General features: G+C 42.5%; 1 protein-coding gene across 3 annotated transcripts in view; it reads right to left on the bottom strand.

Moving 5' to 3' along the window:
* The window catches only part of MAP4K1 (mitogen-activated protein kinase kinase kinase kinase 1), a 250,064-nt gene that overhangs the window by 107,348 nt on the left and 120,973 nt on the right, over nucleotides 1-21,743 (bottom strand). For all 3 annotated transcript variants that reach the window (XM_077480613.1, XM_077480595.1, XM_077480604.1), the window contains 4 exons: nucleotides 2,511-2,601; nucleotides 1,563-1,627; nucleotides 1,192-1,247; nucleotides 303-350 (listed from right to left, as the gene is read on the bottom strand). In XM_077480613.1, coding sequence (XP_077336739.1) covers nucleotides 303-350; nucleotides 1,192-1,247; nucleotides 1,563-1,627; nucleotides 2,511-2,566 — 225 coding nt within the window. In that variant the 5' untranslated portion in view covers nucleotides 2,567-2,601. The remainder of the gene's footprint in view (nucleotides 1-302; nucleotides 351-1,191; nucleotides 1,248-1,562; nucleotides 1,628-2,510; nucleotides 2,602-21,743) is intronic.

Here is a 21,743-nt window from a genome sequence, read left to right as displayed (position 1 = left end):
TTTTAGACATCTGTTTGCTGCTCTCTGTTCAACAGGAGGCGGTGGATGTGGGAATCCATGAGGTCTTTTTTGTTCAACCCGCTGGTTGAACGAAAAAGAAAAAACCTCTACATGTATACCCTGTTTTACACTAATTTTGTATCTGTTTTGTTTGCTGTGGACAGCCCCACGATGGGAATGCTTGTATTCTTTGTTCAGTTACATTCTACTGGGCTAGCATATTTTTAGAATGATTGAGCAGTATGCCATGTTTACAATTACAACCACCCCTATATCTGTCTTTTCTAGAGTACAGTGCTTACCTTAATATCTCTGTGAATCTTTCCTTGATTATGAAGATAAGCCAGACCCTGTTAGAGACAAATAATAAGTGATATATTTCCATTTTTATATCTGAGAAGCAGACATTTTAAAGCCTTCCGTGCTGGCAACCCATTCTGACTGGCCTGATATTTGCTGGTGCTCATAGCAAGATAGTGGCTGAAATCGGGCATCATCTTTTGAACCAAGGTGTTTTAAGGGCCATTCCGCTCAAAAATGTATTGTCATGTTTAGAGTCAGATGGGTTGAGTTGAGGCTATTTACTCTTCAACAATGAGGTCTCCCTCCCATAGTTTGCTGACATAGTTCTTGCCCATCTGGGAGTTTTGGGGGTGCCAGGCTACCTTTGTGTGTTTCAGCTCCTCCTGATACATTCTCCATAATATAAAATGAAAAATCCAATAGAAAGAATGTGACTCCTTCATAAATATCTAAAGCAGATTCAGGGACTCAATGTAACAAACCATCAGGTGGGTTAACTCTCCAGCATCTGCCAAAAAAATGGAATCAGTTTTGAGTGGCCTGATCCTTTAAAATACTGCTCGTTTCAGGCTGGTGATAACTCAAAGTTTCAATGACATGTCTTTTGAAAAGAGTTTGAAAAGTAGACATTTGGTTATAAAAAAAAAAATAAACAATTAATGAGATACAATCATGAGGAATGATGATAAAATAAGGCTTTCAGATGGTAAATTCGATTTAGTGGGAAACCATCATGAAATACATTAATAAAAGGCATTAAAAACCTCACCCATGTTACTGAAATAAGCCTTATCAGTCTTAGTCTCAGTTTCTATATTAGCAAAAGCTTAGTGTTCCATATGGGCATAAAAACATCTTTATGTGCACCCGTCTGTTTTACATGCTTACCTGGAGGGTCTCTCTACATACATATGCCACCTGAAGCTCAGACAAGGCTCCTGTGACTGAGGGGGAAAAGAAAAAATGTATTGACATCTAAAAGCACCTCTAATAATGACATTTATCACACAAGTGGGAAATCATTCTTAAAGGGAACCTTCCTGCCTGTCAGAGCCAAGATTTTCATCCAGCACTAAGTGGAGCCCCTGGTCAATGCCAGGAAGCTGCCCAAGTATATTGCCAGCTGTGATGCTACACAGGTGTGTTCCTGAGAGTTATGTTCTGGTAGGCAGAACAGTAACAGCTTCTGGCACTGTATTGGGATCTTGGCTATGACAAGTAACAGCCATGCTCAAAGAGTTGATATAAAGTTTATTTACCTTGATATACGTCCTGAAGTGAACCACCTCCACAGAACTCCATGCAAATCCACAGCTTACTACCTCTGAATTTAAAGCATAAAATAAAGTCAGTTATTGGAGATTGTCATCTAACCTGTTCCAAATACCTTCCACCACCACCCGATATATGAAAACCAAATGTACACGTTGATGAAGTCCTGACAACTGAGGTTTCGGAGGGCATTTGATCGTGCTTGCATGCCTAACTTCCCTCCTATGTATTTGAATACCCTCTTACAGTCCCAGCAAGACCATCCACTCAAGACACTTCATTGAATAAAATGCCAATTCCATCTTTTTTTTTTCTTTTTCAGCTTTGAATAGTATGGCAGTATGGAGTTACATTTTCCAAACAAAAATTAGCGGGTGTGGGTATTACTGGGACACTTTACCCATCAGGGAGAGTACACATTACTTCTTATCTTGATATATAATGAGGGCAAATCTCCCTAACAGAGGCAGAGGCAGCAATAAAAAAAAAAAAAATATATATATATATATATATATATATATATATATATATATATATATATAAAAACAAAGGCTGTAACCTTTCCCTGATCTATTCAAAATAAAACAAGTCCCTCCTAGAGATGGGCTGATCTCCCATTAAAAAAACTGGTTATACAGTCTACTTTGGCATTATTAGCAACTATGCAATGGAAAGGTCTAGCTAGTTGGATTATTTAGGTATGCTCTATACTAACAAGATTTTGCTAAATCTAAAAAAACTAAACAAAGATTTACAATAATATTGTAATGTTGGTAAATTGTAGACACAGCCACCCACCACTGTCTAATCCAATCCCCATAATATTAATATTCAGTCAGCAGACCACTCTATATGTTATGAGTTACAAGAAAAAACCTTTGATCATAGTTGGTCTAATTAAATGGGAAACTGCCTGGTTAAGGTTTGGTCCTTACCTCATATAGCTTCCATAATATGTTACTATGTTTTTGTGAGCACAGCTCTTCAGCATTATAACTTCTTGTTGAATTACAGAGAAGTCTTCATCTGTCAAGTAAACAGAAAGTGTATTCAGCCTGGACCAACATTCATAATTTTAAACTGGCCATAAACCAGAAGAATTTAATGGGAATGTTTGTGCGGACATTTAAAAAAATAATTTGTCAAAGCATATAATCTTGTGTGTATATATATATATATATATATATTATATATATATATATATATATATGCCACGCTATCTTAATAATGTGAACAATGATTAAATAGCAATCAATAAAGTGACAATAGTGCAAAACCTGAAAATCACAAATGCAAAATCACATAAATCAAACTGACATGATTGAATTATAAAATACATTCATTTATAGTGAATCCTGAATGCATAAAAGTGACCGTTAGTGAAAATAAAGTGCTTCAGTGCATAAATGTTTTGCTCTGACTGTGAACTCATAGGTCAGTGCAACATAATTAAATCAAAGTCTATATTAAACAGAAAATGTATTCTTGTTATCGTGATCAAACGTGCAGACGTGTCCACACACTGGTGCCCCCCCCCCCCCCCAAGTAATAGCCATTCACCTCTGAGCGTGTGACCTAAAATTTAAGTTCGGCCAAACCACACATGTGAACCACCCTCTGGGTTCTGTGATTTCTGTGGTATCCTGGGCTGCCCAATAGCGCTGTCTCCACATACAAATAGGGTAAGAAAAGGCTGGATAGTGTGATATAGTTTTTAAATATGCAGAATTATTGATCTGACGTATCGTCTTCAGGGGGATTATGATTGGACGGTTGGCCTGTCTATTAAATATGCTGCCAGTGGCCATTTTCTTGTGGCCTGAGGACACGGTATCGTCCATAGGCTTAAAGTAAACTAATAGCAATGTTAATGTCTACAGCTAGATAACTGTAATGTACATTTCGGTAGAAAAATCAAACTCCAATACAGGAAGAAGGAAACAGTTGGGTAACACAATTATGACCCTTTCTTCTGGTTAGGATGAGTCAAAGCTGTATACAGGAATACAGTGAATAATACAATATAAAAGAAATGACAACATGGAAAAAAAAAGGAAACAAACCAGAAAAACTTCTGTAATCAAAGGTCTAAAAGAGAAAGCCTTCAGGGTGTGAAGTAAGTAGCAGTAGCTTAAAACTGTGCAAATCATTCAGTAGTAAGGGACTGCAGGAAACAGGATGCCTTGGCGGGGCTTGCATCTTAAGCATGTATTTGCAAATGTGTGCAACTAAACCCCTGTTCTTAACGCATATTGTTAGACAGGTCAATTTGGTTGGTAGCTGGCTGGTTGGTAAGTTTGAGCTTGGAAATCTCTTTATATTTGTGCAAATCATTACCTTTCTGAGCCACTATCAGGACTTTTGGATCAGATAGTAGAACATTCTAGACCCTAAATGTTATACAGGCCCCATTACTTTTCATGCAGAGAGACAGCAACTTTAAGATCAGGTAGCTCACAGGTGTCAAATAGTTCCACCCACTGTCCCCAGATCTTATAAAATGTATGGGGGCATCCTCTGGCTTCATAGATCAACTTATAGATAGGTAGTACATAGTGTAATGATATGACGTACTGGACAAGCCATAGCTAGTCGCCATGTTGTTTGAGAACCTTGGGGCAGTCATGACAGGTTGGCTAACTGTGTAACATTACAGAAAATCTGAACTCCCTCCCTTGTATCAGGTATTCGTAGTTTTTAAACTTCAGAGGAATGGTCATCTCGAAAGAGAAAGCAGAACCAGGCTAGGTCAGTAAAAACAGCTCATGTTGGACTGGCAGGATGTTCAGGTCTGTCGTAAAACTGTCACACCCTCGTAAATACCTGAATGCACATAAAGCTTAAAACAGTGGAATAAGTATGAAATTTCAGCATGTTTCATAACTTCCAAAGTAATAATAGCACAGCCATAATGTGGACATATTTAGTTGTCTCAGATAATTTGTAACATTTCAAGTCCAGACACCCCTATGTCAGGTCATATGGGAAACCACTGGTACCCCTTATTCCTCCTAAGTAGACTAGACAGTAGAGACATGGCATGTTTATATTTGTTTTGAAGCAAATCTCATGCTGAATAATATTATGTATATTTGCAGTCTATAAACAGTAGAGATGCAGAGATATGAATATGTATCACAAAGGGTGTAATTTATGAAAGGCAAATCCACTTTGCAATACAAGTGCACTTGGTGTACTTGGTAAGTGCAATCACCCTAAATCTAAGGGGTAGATCTGAAATGAGTGGAAGCTCTGCTGATTTTATTATCCAATCATATGCAAGCTAAAATGCAGTTTTTTTATTTTCCTTGCATGTCCCCCTCAGATCTACAGTGACTTTACTTCCAAGTGCACTTTCAGTGCACTTGCAGTGCAAAGTGGATTTTCCTTTAGTAAATAACCCCCAAAGTGTACCTGGGACATGGTCATGAGTATAGACACCTCCCAGCAAACAATCCCTAAACAAGATGACCAGACAATTGGTCACTGGTAGCTATCAACACCCCCTTTGATTTGACAGAAAAGAGGAGATGGCAAAACAATGGTCAGTTCTCCTTTTACCATCCAAGCAGGAACATCTGCCAAGTTTGAGAACCGATGAACAAGTATTCTTCCTATCCAATTCTACCTTAATTCTTTTTTGGCTATATATTGTAATCTCTTTGAAAGATATTTTTTAAATGGAATAATGGAAAAATTGATATAAATGGCTGATCGTCACCTTTTTTAAAGCCCTATTTTTTTTCAGTAAAAAAAAAACAGATATAAACTGACAAATTCTCTGTTTTTGCATTGGTAATGGATGTAAAAACGAATGAGAAATTGATCAGAAACTGATGAGAAACTGATAAAAAAAACTGATGTAACTTTTTTTTCTTTGCAAAAACATGACTGAATGGATGAAATGATTGGTCTGCATGTGTGAAAGGGGCCAAACTGATAACATCACGTAGTTTGTACAATTTAAATTATTTTTTTTACTTTGTAACTGAATCAGTAGACCAATTGTAAAGGTTAAAGGGATTGTAAAGTTATTTTATTTTTTATTTTTTAAATAACAAACATGTTATACTTACCTCCACTGTGCAGCTCGTTTTGCACAGAATGGCCCCGAACCTGCTCTTCCGGGGTCCCTCGGCGGCTGTCTCTGCTTCTTCCCGCAGGTGCTTCTCACGTTTATGCGAGCTCCCTCGCATGGTGAGAAGCACCTGCAGGCGCTATAGCCGCTCGCTGTATCACACGGCCCGCCCCCCGGCACTCAGCGTCAGTGGATGTGATTGACAGCAGCGCGAGCCAATGGCTGCACTGCTTTCCATCCATCCACTCCAGCCAATCAGCGGTCAGGCTGAGTGGCGAGGAAGGACGGTGGGGGTGAGCGCGGGATTTTCGAGGGGTGAGGTAAGTAAAACGCGGGGGCTGGGGGCGCAGGCACTGTCAGATGGTTTTTCCCCTTAATCATAGAATGCATTAAGGTGAAAAAACATTTACCTTTACAACCCCTTTAAGTATCACCCCATCATACATGTAAGCTTTTATATTGTGTGTCCCCAAGTAAAACATGGATTGCACTCTAACAAACAAAACAAACTTTCCAGTTCGTTCCATTCACACTTGTACAACTCCAATGTCGAGCATCTTTGGAGTGCAACTTCAGTGCAAACTTTGGATGGGTGCAACTTGGATGTGATTTGTTGTCCCTCTGCAAAGTCAGATCCACTGTTGCACCACTGTTGCATGTAAAACATTCAGGTGTGACTTTCATGCAACTTTTGAGGGTTAACATTGAAGTCTATGACCCTCAAGTTGCATGAAAGTTGGACCAAAGTAGTGCATGAACTACTTGCAAGTCCCTGCACCTTTAAGTCCCACATATATGAATGGATATCATTGCAGAACATGGGGTACAATGTTTTAAGCGACTTTGGTGTCCAATGGGATTTTTATTGAAGCATTCAAAACATTTTTACTACCCAACTATTCCTTCAGGTAATCTGTTCAATGGTCCTATGATGCAGTTGGAGTTATTTTTCCATAAGTATGTTATTTTAACTTCACAGGTACCGTATCAAATCCAGAGAATATAAAATATATGACAATATGCATACATTAACTGGGTACAATATCTGGAACATGAGGTGACAGCTACACTCACCGTAGCTTTATACTAAGTTGATAGAATTGGGGAATCAGCAGAGAAATTACTAGGGAGTAGAGACCTTGAGAGGTAAAGATCTAATCTCAAAAATATGTTTCTTGTATCTCAAATGACCTTCAATTCTGCACAACCCACAATGAGCCTTTGTGATGTATCTAGAGGTCATTAGGTTAGATAGCAATTGTGATTTTTCTTCCTAGTCAAGAAAAGTCAGTGTTTTGAGGAAACGATTCCAGGTTTAGGAGTGTAACAAAAATAGAATCATAAGAGGGGGGAAGGGAGTGACAGAGTGCTATCTGTACAGGATCGATAGGCACCAGCACATAGATAGTAAGCGCAAAAAGGCTTGCACAAAGTGCATGGAAAAAAGAATTTAAAAAAAGGAAGAGAGATAGGGTGACATACAGAGGAGAAATGTAAAAACAGAAGAAAGTGGAAAAGGGGTACTGTCCTTTCCCTATATCCAGTACACTATGTCCTGGGAATAGATAGGAGTACCACTCTATAAAAAAGTATAGTCTATATAGACCGTGGGCCAATCACGGCCTCCATTCCGGTCTCGGACAGCCCGCCTGGTAATTTGGACATGTATATCTTTTTTGGCCCCCAACGAATCCCCAGGCGTTGGAGGCCACAAAAGATATATATGCTGGCTGCCTTGGAGGGGACGGGGAAGGGGCGGGACGAGTGCCATACATACAGGAGTATTTCCTGTTTATATGGCGGGCTTGGTAGGAAGTCCCATCTCCTGCGCTGCCATTGGACGACTGTTCTGGCCATCATAGGAAGCGGTACTTTGTATTAAAGAGGCCGTCGAGAAAACAGGAGTTTCTCCTGTATGTCTGTTGCCATTCATCCTGCCCCCTCCCTGTCTCCTTGAAGGCTGCAGATGGGAATGAATCAGGCTGCACTGATGGCAATGGTGAGTCTACATTCATGTCAATGGGGATGCTGCATTCATGACAATTTAGGTGGTGCGTTCATGGCAATGGGGGTGCTGCATTCATGGCAACGGGGGGCTGCATTCATGGCAACGGGGGGGCTGCATTCATGGCAACCGGGGGGGGGGACTGCATTCATGGCAACGGGGGGGCTGCATTCATGGCAACGGGGGGGGGGCTGCATTCATGGCAACAGGGGGGGGGGGGGGCTGCATTCATGGCCAACTGGCAATGATGAGTCTGCATTCAAGTCAATATGAGTGCTGCATTCATGGCAATGGTGGGGCTGCATTCATGGGCACTGACCCTTATTTTGCTTCACAGTTTTTATTTAAAATTTAACATTTTTTTCTGAAACTTCCTTTTTAAAGTGAAGGTGCCTGTTATATGCCGATAAATACAGTATATTCAAATAAAACGCCTAAGCTCATCTCTTCACCACACACAGCCACAAAGGCAAAAGAAATCTTGTTGGGCAGTGTATTAGTGCTCGGACAAACACACTTAGACCGAATTTTAATGGTTTAAAGAATGTCAGGCAAAATGGTGGGCCCTCACTTCATCAAATTTGGCCCTCTTTGAAAAAAGTTTGGACACCCCTGATCTAGAAGCAAAAATATCATGCTGCATTAATCATGTGCACAGCCAGAGACATACAATATGACCATTTAGGCAAGGAAAGTTGGAGAAGGTGCTGGGCTGAAGCACATGTAGATATTTCTGATGCAAAGTGATGGACTTTGCTCCAACAGTGTTGTAAAAGTGTTGATGGACTTTGCTCCAAAAGTGTTGTAGCGCTGAGCAAGTTTACCAAATGTGGAACACCTTACATCCTTATCACACCTTTTTAACCGCTTCAGCCCTGAAAGATTTTACCCCCTTCCTGACCAGAGCACTTTTTACAATTTGGCACTGCGTCACTTTAACTGATAATTGCGTGGTTGTTCCCCACTGTACCCAAACAAAATTTGCTCCCCCCCCTCCACAAATAGAGCTTTCTTTTGGTGGTATTTGATCACCTCTGCAGTTTTTATTTTTTGTGCTATAAACAAAAAAAGAGCGACAATTTTGAAAAAGAAACTATATTTTTAACTTTTTGCTATAATAAATATTCCCCCCAAAAATGTTTAAAAACAAATTTCTTCATCAGTTTAAGCGAATATATATTCTTCTACATATTTTTGGTAAAAAACAAAACAAAAATGCAATAATCATATTTTGATTGGTTTGCGCAAAAATTATAGCGTCTGCAAACTATAGGAAATATTTTTAGCGGTACTGCGACATTGCGATGGACAGATCGGAGACTTTTGACACTTTTTTGGGACCATTGCCATTTATACAGTGATTAGTGCTATAAAAATGCACTGATTACTGTGTAAATGTCCATGGCAGGGAAGGGGTTAACACTAGAGGGCGATCATGGGGTTAATTGTGTGTTCCCTCACTGTGTTTCAACTGTAGGGGGATAGGATCGACTAGAAGAGGAGCTATACTGATTTTCCTACTTAGTAGGAACAAACAATATGTCTCCTCTCCTCTGAAAGCACAGTGATTTGTGTGTTTACACACAAATCCCCGTGCTGGCGCTCATGCATGCGATTGGCTGATGGCGATTGTGCCCCGCGGCCACGCACATCGCACCCTCTGTTGGTCGAAAAAGTGTAGGACGTACCCGTATGGGATTTCACCCTGGAGAGCCGTTGTGCCGCAGTATATCTGCGTGACATGGTTGGCAACTGGTTAAAATGAAATAGTTTTAAAGGAGAAGTAGGGCCAAAGCTCTTTTGGTTTTACTTCTCCTGTGGGTCACAGGAGTGCACTTTGTTCTGCACTCCTGTAACTCAGATTCAGCCAACAGCAGGCTAAAGTCCATTGTTCAATGACTTCACTCAGCAACTCCAGACTCTAGAGGGATTAAGTTCAGGCTCCACCCACATGCTTGTGTGGCAGATGGTTCAGCCTCTCAGTGAGCCGCTGAGAGCCTGAGTCAGCTGCTTCTGCGTGATGCTCCAGTTAAGGTTGGAGGGGCAGAGTAGAGAGTTGGTGAATGAGAGTCACCGATCTCTGCTCACTGAAGACTGAGAACTGAGCAATCAGTGGTGTTTGATCACTCAGTTCTCAGTCTTAGAGGTGGCGGGGACAGTTGCAGCATTGCACCAATGCTGCATCCACATAGGTGAGTATGCATGTTTGTTTTTTTGTAAACCCACACTTCTCTTTTAAACTAAAAAAAAAAACGGTTTGTTTCAAACAATATCTCACTTACTGAAAGTTAACATGGAGCCATACAGAAGAAAGGGGAAAGTGACAGTTGCATCAACAGTGGAAAAAAATAAATAAAACTCCATATATACTACTTATACCCACCAAAAAAAGACCAAAAAACAAGTTGCTTCAGAAGGGGAAATAAAATCCTTTCTGATCCCCCAAGAAGCAATCGGATATTCCCTGGACCAACTTTACCTATAAATATTAGTATTACATTATATTATGTGTATCTAGGAAAGGATCAAGCCCTTTTTTAAAACAATCTACTGAGCTGGCCAGAACCAGCTCTTGAGGGAGTCTTTCCCACAAGTTCACAGCCCTTACTCTGAAGAACCCTTTCCTTATTTGGAGATGAAATCTCTCTTCCCCCTTGTCCTCTGTGATGACCCTAACGCGGATGTAAACCCAATTCATGAAATTTGAGCTGGGCACATCTATCTGTAGTGTTTTCTTATCCATCTCCAAGGCACTGTGTCCTGTAGCTGTCTCTTGCTCAGTAGCTCTGTTATCGGCCTGATAACTTCTCACACATTTTCAGAGATGGGAGATAAAAGAGTGTGTCTGGGGAGGTTACTATAAATAAATTAAAATCAGCCTGCCATCTCAGAGCAGAGCAGTGAAAGCATCATTTTCATTCTTCTACCAATGTGGGGGGGGGGGGGGTGCCTTTCCTCCAATCAGCTGCTCCCAGTGTAATCCAAGCCTTCTCTAACAGTGCAGAATGAGGACGTGAATATTCTTACCCGATATAAGAATTCTAAAGAATATAGCAAGAGGAAGACAGCAGATATTCATGTAAAACTTATTTTGGGAGATTTGTTTCTTCTCTGTGTATAATCTGAGGCTGTTAACTTCACTGGGTATATGTGAGGGTTTACATCCAATTAAAGGTGAATAACCCAACACCAAGTTCACTATATGGACCGCTTATGTATTTATACATGGTGATCATACCCCCCCTTAATCTCCTCTTCTCAAGACAGAATAAATTCAGTTCCTCTTCCTCATAGCTGAGCCCCTCCATGCCTCTTGTCAGTTTGGTTGTCCTTCTCTGCACTTTCTCCAGTTCCCCGATATCTTTTTTTGTGAACTGGTGCCCCAAACTGAACTACATATTCCAGATGAGGTCTTACTAATGATTTGTACCGGGGCAAAATATCTCTCTCTCTGGAGTCCATACCTCTTTTAATACAAGAAAGGAATTTGTTCACTTTGGAAACCGCAGCTTGGCATTGCATGTTATTATTGAGCTTATGATCTACCAAAACTCCCAGAGCCTCCTTCACTACTGACTCCCCCAGTTATACCCCCCCCCCCAGCATGTATGATGCATGCATATTCTTAGCCCCCAAGTGCATAACTTTACATTTATCAACATTAACCACTTTCCACCGGGCCTATAGCAAAATGACGGCCAGGCGGTGGTTCATTTCCACCGCATGTTGATCTGACATACCACATCACCGACCTCGTTAAAGAGCTTCTGACGGAGGCTTTTTACCATGCGATCAGCCATGACCAATCACGGCTGATCAAGATGTAAACAGGAAGGGTCATTTATCGGCTTCTCCTCACTCGTGTCTGACAGATGCGAGTAGAGGAGAGATGATTGGTGGCTCTCCTGACAGGGGGAGTCTGTGCAGATTGTTGATCAGCGTAGCCCACCCCGCAGATGCCCCACCTCAAAATTTTCGGTCTTTTTTTTTATTTGTTTAGCAAAAAATAAAAAATGCAGAGGTGATCAACTACCACCAAAAGAAAGCTCTATTTGTGGGAACAAAATGATAACAATTTTGTTTGGGTACAGTTTCGCATGGCCGCGCAATTGTAATTTAAAAAGTCAAATCTGAAAATTGGCCTGGGCAAGAAGGGGGTTGAGTGCTTGGTGTTGAAGTGGTTAAACTTTATTTGCCACAGTCACCCAATTAGACAGAGCATTGAGGTTGGCTTGTAAATTGGAGACATCCTGTAAGGACGTTATTTCACTGCATAGCTTTGTGTCATCTGCAAAGACTGAAATGGTACTTTTCATCGCAGACCCTATATAATTTATAAAGGTATTAAAAAGTAAGGGCCCCAGCACTGAACCTTGGGGTACACCGCTGATGATCTTAGACCAGAGTAAGAATCATTAACCACTACTCTCTGAATTCGGTCTTGCAGCCAGTTTTCTATCCATTTACTGATCTTTCCAAGCCTGTAGCCTTTACCTTACACATGAGCAGTGTGTAGGGAACTGTGTCAAACGCTTTAGCAAAATCCAAGTATAGCACGTCCACTGCCACCCCTCTGTCCAATGTTTTACTTACCTCCTCATAAAAATAAATTAGATTTGTCTGACAACTTCTGTCTTTCACAAATCCATGCTGTACATAAAATATTTTTTTTCCAGCAAGAACTCAACAATGTGGTCTTTTATTAAACTCTCCAACATTTTCCCACCTATAGAAGTTAAACTAACAGAACTATAATTACTGTATTTTTTGCTCCATAAGACGCACCTGACCATAAGACGCACCTAGGTTTTAAAGGTTGAAAACAAGAAAAAATAATATTCTGAACCAAATGGTGTACTAAAATATTTTCCAGTGCCCATGAAATGCAGAGTGACCATTACCATGGAAAATGCAGAGTGACCATTACCATAGAAAATGCACAGAGACCATTACCATAGAAAGTATTGGCAGGGTATTGGCAGGATATTGGCAGGTTATGGCAGAGTATTGGCAGGGAATGGCGGAGTATTGGCAGAGTATTGCAGAGTACTGCCAGGGTATTGCAGAGTATTGGCAGGCTATTGCAGAGTATTGGCAGGGTATGGCAGAGTATTGGCAGGGTATGGAAGAGTATTGGCAGGGAATTGCAGAGAATTGGCAGGGAATTGCAGAGTATTGGCAGGGTATGGGGGGATGGCTGTAACTGCACTTGTCACAGAGCAGCGCTGTGGGCACTACAGATGCAGCCCACAGCGCAGCTGCCATCTGATCTCTCCCCTCCACTGTACAGATCTGTACACAGAGGGGAGAGACAAATAAAGCGAATGCCCATTACAGGCAGGGACCGCAGGCCCATTGACTGTGTAGCAAAGTCCTAGTGCCCAGCTGTCCTTCTGTGGTTACTGATCCCAGCATCACCTCTTCAGACACTGCCAGCCCATCTGCCTGTAGCTGCCCCTTTCACTAGCCGTCCTGGCTAATCTTCCACAGGCCTCCCGGCTAATCTTCCACAGCCCTCCCAGACTGACTCTGCAACCATCCCAGACTGGTCTCCCAGTTCTCTCAGTCCTCCACAACTGTAACACTCACTAGCCCTCTTTGCTGTCTTCTCCCTGGAGATCTCCCGGACGTACTCACTGGCTCCTGCTGCCCTCACACCTGCTCCCGTGTCACTGGACAGGATTCCCTTAAGGGCCCACCAACAGCCTCCTAGTACTCCATCTCCAACTTCCATCAGAACTCTCCTGTCCTGCTGAGCTGACCTTGAGTATTTGAGGGGGGCCTGCCCCCTGCCAACCCATCTGCTGGGGATTCGTCAGGGATTCGTCAGGGCTCTCATGAACACTCCAGGCAGCTCCTCTTTACCTCCTCTCTAATTTTTCTGGAAGTTTCTCACAAGTTCCAGAAGTAGGGTACCAGAGATGCTGCCTGCTGAGTCATACCAGCCCCCCTGGATCACTCACCCATCCCAGATTCAAACACAGGCTTGGCTGACAGCCAAGCCAAAACACTTCCCCTACGCTAAAAAAAATCCTAACATTACCTACTCTAGCACACTAGAGGGTACTACACATACACTTTATGTTCTGTAAACATTTTTTTATTTTCTTCAAAGGTGCTCAGGAGATAAAGAAAATATGAAAAGGAACCTGTAGCTCCAGTTGCTAGCTGGGGAGAGGACTACATAATATCTATACACAATATTATATATTTATCTGGCTAAATATATATATTTTTTTTTTTTACAAGGATTTTAGCCTTAAAAAAATAGGATTTTTATTACAGCTTACCTGTAAAATCCTTTTCTTGGATTACATCATGGGACACAGAGCCTTAATTAATAACGTAATGGGTTATAGCCACCTTCATTTGATGGACACTGGCACACCCTAAACAGGAAGTTGCCTCCATATATAACCCCTCCTCCTACCAGGAGTAACTCAGTTTTTGTAGCAAAGCAATATATGTATACATATATCCCCAAAAAAGTGAGGTGGGACTTCTGTATCCCATGATGTAGTCCAAGAAAAGGATTTTACAGGTAAGCTGTAATAAAAATCCTATTTTCTTTATCATACATCATGGGATACAGATCCTTAAGTAATAACTTAATGGGACGTCCCATAGCAATGCTATGTGAGGGGAGGGAGACACAACCCGTAGGGCGCCAACAGACTTGAGGACCTATACTGCTGCCTGCAGCACACTGCACCCAAAGGAGATATGATCATGCCCTTTTTTAGATCCACTTGATAAAATCTGGGGAATGTATGGACTGCAGACCCAGTTGACCTTGCAGATATGGCCATGGAGGCCTGATGACGCATTGCTCAAGAAGCACTAACCGACCTGGTAGAGTGCGCTTTGACTTGAAAAGGGGGAATCTTATCCCTTAAATCATAAGTCTGAATTATAACTTGTCAAATCCACTTAGCAACAGTGGATTTCGAATCTGCCTGTCCTTTCTTTAGGACCCTCTGGCAGAATAAATAAGACATCAGCCTTTCTAATCTGAGCAGTTGTATTTAAATAGATTGTCACTGCTCTTACCACATCAAGACAATGTAGTAACTTTTATTCCCTGGAACATGGTTTTGGAAAAAAACGATGGCAGGACAATATCTTGGTTCAGGTGGAAACCTGAGACCACTTTTGGCAAAAAATCTGGACGAGGGCGTAACACCACTCTGTCCTCATGAATAATCAAGTATTGCTCTTTACAAGAAAGAGCAGCCAATTCCGAAACCCTCCTTGCTGAGGATATAGCAACCAAGAACACCAGCTTCCTTGTCAGAAGGACTAAGGGAATATGCTGTATTGGTTCAAATGGCTGTTTTTGTAACACTGACAAAACTAAGTTCAAGTACCAAGGGTTCAAAGGTGATCTAACTGGCGGATTCACCGGACATCACCCCTTGCATAAAACCCCAGACTAAAGAATGTGTAGCAAGCAGTCTTTGAAATAAAACCGATAAAGCTGAGACCTGAGCCTTAATAGTACTCAAGGCCAACTTCATCTCTACCCCTAATTGTAGAAAGGCAAGAATTCTGCCCATGATATATCTCCGAGGGTGCCAACCCTTGGATTCACACCAGGAAACATAAGCCCTCCAGACTCTATAATATATAGTTCTGGAAGCTGGCTTCCTTGCATTAATCAAAGTAGAGATAACCGACCCAGAAAGCACATGTTTCTTCAGAATGTGCTTTTCAATAGCCAAGCCGTTAAATTTAGTGTTCGTAGTGTAGGATGGAATATCGTCCCCTGTGAAAGCAGGTCTGGCTGAGGTGGAAGGGACCATGGATCCTCCACTGCCATCTTTACAATTTCTGCATACCATGACCTTCTGGACCATGCTGGTGCTACCAGAATTACCGACTTTCTTTCCAGCTTGATCCTGCAAAGCAGTTGAGGCAGCAACTGAATAGGGGGAAATGCATAGATCAGTGAGAACTGATCCCACGGGGTTACCAACGCATCTGTTCTGCATGCGAATGGATCCCTTGTCCTGGACACACTGTTGACTAACTTCACATTGAATCTTGATGATAAAAGATCTACATCCGGAGTCCCTCATCTTTGACAAACAGCCTGAAAAATGTTGGGGTGAAGAGACCATTCCCCTGGGAATAACTGCTGGAGACTCAAGTAGTCTGCCTGCCAATTCTCTATTCCCGGAATGAAGACTTTCGGTAGGCACAGAATATTCCTTTCTGCCCAAGTTAGAATATGGTTCAGCTCTGTCTGCATGCAAGACTCTTGGTGATTGATATAGGCCACCGCTGTGGCGTTGTCGGATTGGATCCTGACAGGACAATCCCGTAACCTGGAAGTCCAGGCCTTCAAAGCCAGGCGAACTGCACAAATCTCTAGGATATTGATGGGCAAGGTTCTTACAGCTTGACCACTGTTCCTGGACAGTTGTCTTCTCTAGTACTGCTCCCCAGCCCAAAAGGCTGGTGTCTGTCGTTACCACTTTCCAGATAACTGGTCTGAGGGATTTTCCTTTCGGCGGATTCTGGGATAGTAACCATCAATTGAGGCATTGGAACACCCTTGAGGACAGCCGCATTGGCAAGTCTAAATCTTGGATCTTTTTGTTCCAAGCAGATAGAATATTGCTAGCAATATTTTGACGCTGCCTGGGTGCTGTTGCTGGCCCAAAGGGCAAGGCAACAAACTGAAATGCTGTTGTTCCACTTCAAACCGCAGAAACCTTTGGTGAGCGGGAAATATAGGGACATGCAGATATGCATCCCTGATGTCAATAGATGCCAGAAGTTTTCATTTTTGTAGGATAGAAACTACTGACCTGATCAACTCCATTGAAAGGAGCTGATCTTCAGGGACTGATTTAGATTTTTTAGATCTAGAATGGGTCTGTTGAATAAAACCCCAAACCTTGCTTTTCTGTGAGTATTTGTGCATATACAGGAAATGCATGAAAAGTCTGTAAAGGCTTTAAGGAACCTAAAGAGGAAACAGAACTATCAGCTGACTCTGCTAGAGTTAGCTTGAAGAGGTACAAACCATCTCTGTAAGAGTGTACCAGCAATCTCTCAGATTGCGAGGCTGAAAAAAGGTTCATCTAGCATTGTTTCCTCTGCAGAGGAGTAATCGGTTTGCCTTTCTTCCTGATCACCTGAGAGTAACCCCTTATCCTCTACCCACTGTTCCCTTGATAAGGAGTCTAAGGTGAGGGAGGGGGATCTAACACGCTTCCTATCCTTTTGGATAGCGGATGCGATTAAAGTCGCTAATCTTCATTCTAAGCCCTGGAGGACAGAAGAAAATGCATTTTCAGTCACATGTACATAGGCTGAAATGTGAGAAGCAGTTGCACCATCAATTAGTCCCAATGACTCACCCTGGCTTGCCATATCTGGTAACTCAGGCGAGGATAACAGTGTGAACACACGACTGAAATTCCCAGCGCCTGTAGGTGGAATTTTTGGTACCTTTGGGGTGTCTTTTTTTTGGGAGCGATAGTGCTGAGCACAAAAAAACGGAGGCATTTTAAGTAAACAAGATAATGTAGTGACTTACACACTTGCTGAACAAAATAGTTTAGCAAAAGAAAATGCCAATAAAGTTCAGCTTTAGTTGTTTACCAGAGTGTGGAGAGATTGGTGTAGTCACACACTCATCCTGCTCCCTGATAAGAAAAAAGCAGGTAAGGATTAACCACACTGATAATTTGTTGTTTCCTGTACTGGAAATTCCATGCATCGCTTACGTGCCCCCAGCGACCTGTGTGTTTGCTGCAGCTGTTGAGCTGTGAGAGTGAGCGTCTGTCTCTGTCCCCATCGCTTGCGCCGTGTGCCTTGTGTACTTTTGTTCTGCCCATGGGGCCACCTCCTAGCCATGCCCGTAAGCCATGCCCCCTCCGTCAATCAACGTCCTTTCTCCGTCTTTTTAAAAAAAGCCCTTAGTCTGCACACGTGCATGACGGCTGACACTCTTTGAGCGAGAGGAGAGGCAAGGGAGGGCTGGGCGCTGGGAAGTTAAAAAAAAAACTTCTGTGGGGAAATAGAAAAATTTCTAAATAAAAAGCCGCCACCGCACCACCTGATTGGGGGGGGGGGGGAAGAGGGGGTGGGAGTATGTTCAGAATGAGGATCTCCCTTGGCTTTTGAGACCACACATGTGCTGTTTGGCTGGACTTCTGAGCTACTGAGAAGCAACATACTAAGGTAAACATTTACGCCCTTTAGTGGAGACTTTAGGCAACATTATTACTTTATGTAATGTAAGAAAAAAAAAAGCATAGGTGGATTTTTTAGAGTTCCTAGTCTTCTTCCCTTACCTTTTCATCGCTGCAGGATACTGCTGTAACAGACAGATCCAAACTTCCCCCATCATGGCAGGCTGAGTTAGCAAACCTTCAAGGACTGGGTCCCTATTATAGTCCGTGGCCTTGGACCTGTATAGCACCCCTCTGGTAAACTTTCGGTAATGTAGCATGACCAAAGAGTCCTGGGTCCCGGGGTCCAGCCCTCAAGGAGAGGCATTACAGGCAAAACCTCCTTGTTAAGCAAGGCCCAGGTACTATGCAGCTTGACCTTAATGACACATTGGATGGATCCGGTCTATGGAGGCTGTTTAAAGCCAGCATGGGATCCCTCCAGCTTGGAGCTCTTCACTCATGACCAATACTTTAGACACTGGCGAAAAAACTCTGTTACTCCTGGTAGGAGGAGAGGTTATATAGGGAGGCAACTTTCTGTTTAGGGTGTGCCAGTGTCCATCACCTGAAGGTGGCTATAACTCATTAAGTTATTACTTAAGTACCTATGTCCCATGATGTACGATAAAGAAAAAAAGTGTTAAAAAAGATGTACAAAACTGCTCTACGGTGCTTTCAACAGTCTGTTTCATAACAATCTGATTCTTCAGTCATTCAAATGCTGAGAAATAAAAGCAAAAGAAAAAAAAGCATGTTCCTTCAAGCAACAATAAACCCTTCTATTAGCCAAGGAAGCTGCAGTTTTAGCCTCAGTGTCATCTGCAGTTGCCATGGCATTGGAAATGTGATCAGTTATGACACCAGACATTTTATGGCTTGACAGTTTGGTTGACAGCACAAGTAACTGTGACAATTATCATTCACAGCACACCTTGAATGTAACATTTTAGGAAACTGTTAAATCAATGGACTTAGTTCCCTTTTAAAAAGCTCATAAGTCCAGGGTTTGTTAAACCATTCTCTGCAAATCTGTATCATCTTGCTTTACGGTTTCCAGAGTTAAAACTCATTTGACAACAGATGAGCCAAAATGGGTGCTGCTGCGTTCCTGAGATGGCATTGCTGCTGATAACCTATTCTACACCCAATCCTAACCTCAAGTTGGGAGACGGAGTGGCAGCGCTAATGTTACTGAGCACTGTTCATTGCAAAGTAGACCAGTACAGAGGCCACCTCTCCATTTCATGAGTGGAGACTAGAAGTGAACAAACATGTGGAGAAAAGGGGTCAAGCAGAGAAGAGGTCTACAGAAACTTTGCAATTTCATCGTAGAAAAGGCACAACATTATAAAACACATTTAAAGAAAGCAGTTCATTTCTGCACCTGTACTTTTCTCAAAGAACATATTCTTTATAACACTCATTGCCTTCTATGTGTAAGAAACATTGGTGCCAAGCTATGGACCATAAAACAGTGTTTAGGGGAGAAGTGCTGTAATTCTTCTATGGATACCATCGTCCAGGAGAGACAAGAAGCTTAGCATAAAACAACCAAAGTATAGTCATATCATAAATATGATATTACATGATACATGATGAAGCATGTATAGCACCCCCTGACCCCCAGCTGCAGTTAGGACTGACATTTCTCCTCAGGGTGCTGGTTCCTAGGCATGGTGGGTGTGGGCAGCTGCATAAAGAATGGGCACCAGTCCCTTTTAGGCTGAACAAATAAGTGAGTTTATTGCTCACAACAACAAAATGTAGTGAGAGAGGGTTAGGGCACAGGACATCCTAGGCAAACAGACCAGCAGACTCCAAAGACAAAACATTTCAGGTAGACAGCATGACAGAACAAGGGCCTTAGGACTGCACCCAATGTTCTCTACCTACGTAGCAACAGCTTTCTCCTATAGCAACCAAAACTCACAACACCATGCTGGGATTCTTTAGATGAGTCCATCTTGATTCTTTCCCAGTCTCTCCACAGTCCCCGACTCATGGAAGAGTAACCTCTAGTACTTCATCTCACAACTCCATCCCTTTCCTTATGCCTCCAGGCAACAAACAGATTCTCCCTTGCAGAACCTCAAGCACATGGCTAGGCCTTAGGTTTCAGGCCTACCCAATGCAACTGTTCCTCACACATCCACACCAGACCAAGGACCCGATCACTTGACCCCCCCAAATGTGTATATATATATATATATATATATATATATATATATATATATATATATATATATATACACACACACACACACACACATACACACACACACACTCAAAGCATGCATCTGTGGCCATGAAACTTCTGATTGGCTTAAAAGAAGTATGCATATTCATAACCTAGCTTTACTGTAGCTCATCATTCTAATTCCAAAGGTAATGGTGCCACCTACTTGCAGATTTTTTCGAAATCATACTTACCTAGGTGGATGTAGCATAGGTCAGATGCTGCATCTGTCCCCTGCCGGCTCTAAGCCTGAGAACCAAATGACTAAACACCGCTGATCACTCAGTTCTCAGAGCTCCGTGAGCAGAGAGCCGTTGTCTGTCACCAGCTCTCTGCTCTGCCCCCCCCCCCCCCCGACTGGAGTGTTGGGCTGTGGAGGGGGCGGGAGTGGGTGGCTCAGGCTCTCAACAGCTTGCTAAGAGGCTGAACCAGGGTTGTAGGATGATCCCAACCATATTGTCGCCAGTGGCAGAAGCAAGGGGGTCACTGAGGTCGCCATGGCGACCGGACCCCCTGCATATCCCTGTATGAATGAATGAATGAATGAATGAAATACTTGTATAGCGCACAATGCGAACTGAATCGCCTCTAGGGTCTGTGGCGAGCTTTGATCATCTGCTAAAAGAGGAAGGTCTTGAGGTTTTTCCTAAAAGCCAGGTGATTTTCTTCCAGAAGATGTTGATTGGTAGAGCATTCCATAGCCGAGGCCCTTGGACAGCGAATCTCCGATCCCCCTTGGATTTATACCGGGCTTTGGGCACGAGGAGGAGGTTTTTGTTGGCTGATCGAAGACTGCGGTTTGGTGTGTAATGATTTATTTTCTCCATTAGGTATTGCGGAGCTTCTCTATGCACGCATTTGGGTCTTGAACGTGATCCGATTTTTTACGGTTAGCCAATGTAAGCTCCTCAGCGAAGGAGAGATGGATTCCCAGGGTTTTTTTCCTGTTATCAGCCTTGCCGCCGTGTTTTGGATCAGTTGTAATCGCGCAAGTTGATATTGTGGTAATCCTATGTAAAGCGAGTTTGCGTAGTCCAGTCGTGAATTGATGATTGTTCCAACTACCATTGCTTTGTCATTCTTTGGGATAAAAGGGATGACTCTGCGAAAGAATGCGCAGCAGATGGTGAGATCCACTGACTACTGCTCCTATTTGCGCAACCATTGACATTTGTGCGTCTAAAATAACCCCGAGACTCTTCGCTTTGGTCTTTGGGGAGATAGTCTGCCCAAAGACGGTTGGTGGAAACCAGGAGGTTTTGGTTGCAGGCTTATGATTTGGGTGTAAGATAAGAAGCTCTGTCTTTGATTCGTTCAGCTGGAGGGAGTTAGTGGTCATCCAGTCCTCTATTGGTTTGAGGCAGTTTTCAAGTCGTTGTTGGTGATCTTTTTTTCCATTGATCCGGAAATAAAGTTGCGTGTCGTCAGCTTAAGAGTGTAAGCAGACATCTGAGCATCTGATGATTTGGAGAAGTGGGCGAATGTAAATGTTGAAGAGAACGGGTGATAAAGGAGAGCCTTGAGGGACTCCGCAGGTGACTGCCCGAGTTTCGGAGAGGAATTTTCCTAGTTTCACTGTCTGTGACCGATTTCCTAGGAAGGACGCGAACCATTGGAGATCTATGTCTTGGACTCCGGCTACTTCTGTGAGGCGGACGAGTA

The sequence above is a fragment of the Lithobates pipiens genome, unplaced genomic scaffold, assembly GCF_037356315.1.
Source record: "Lithobates pipiens isolate NorthernLeopardFrog02 unplaced genomic scaffold, aLitPip1_a1.2 Scaffold_1, whole genome shotgun sequence".
Classification (NCBI taxonomy): domain Eukaryota; kingdom Metazoa; phylum Chordata; class Amphibia; order Anura; family Ranidae; genus Lithobates; species Lithobates pipiens.
Note: the sequence above shows the minus strand (reverse complement) of the source record. Positions and strands in the feature narration are given on the sequence as shown.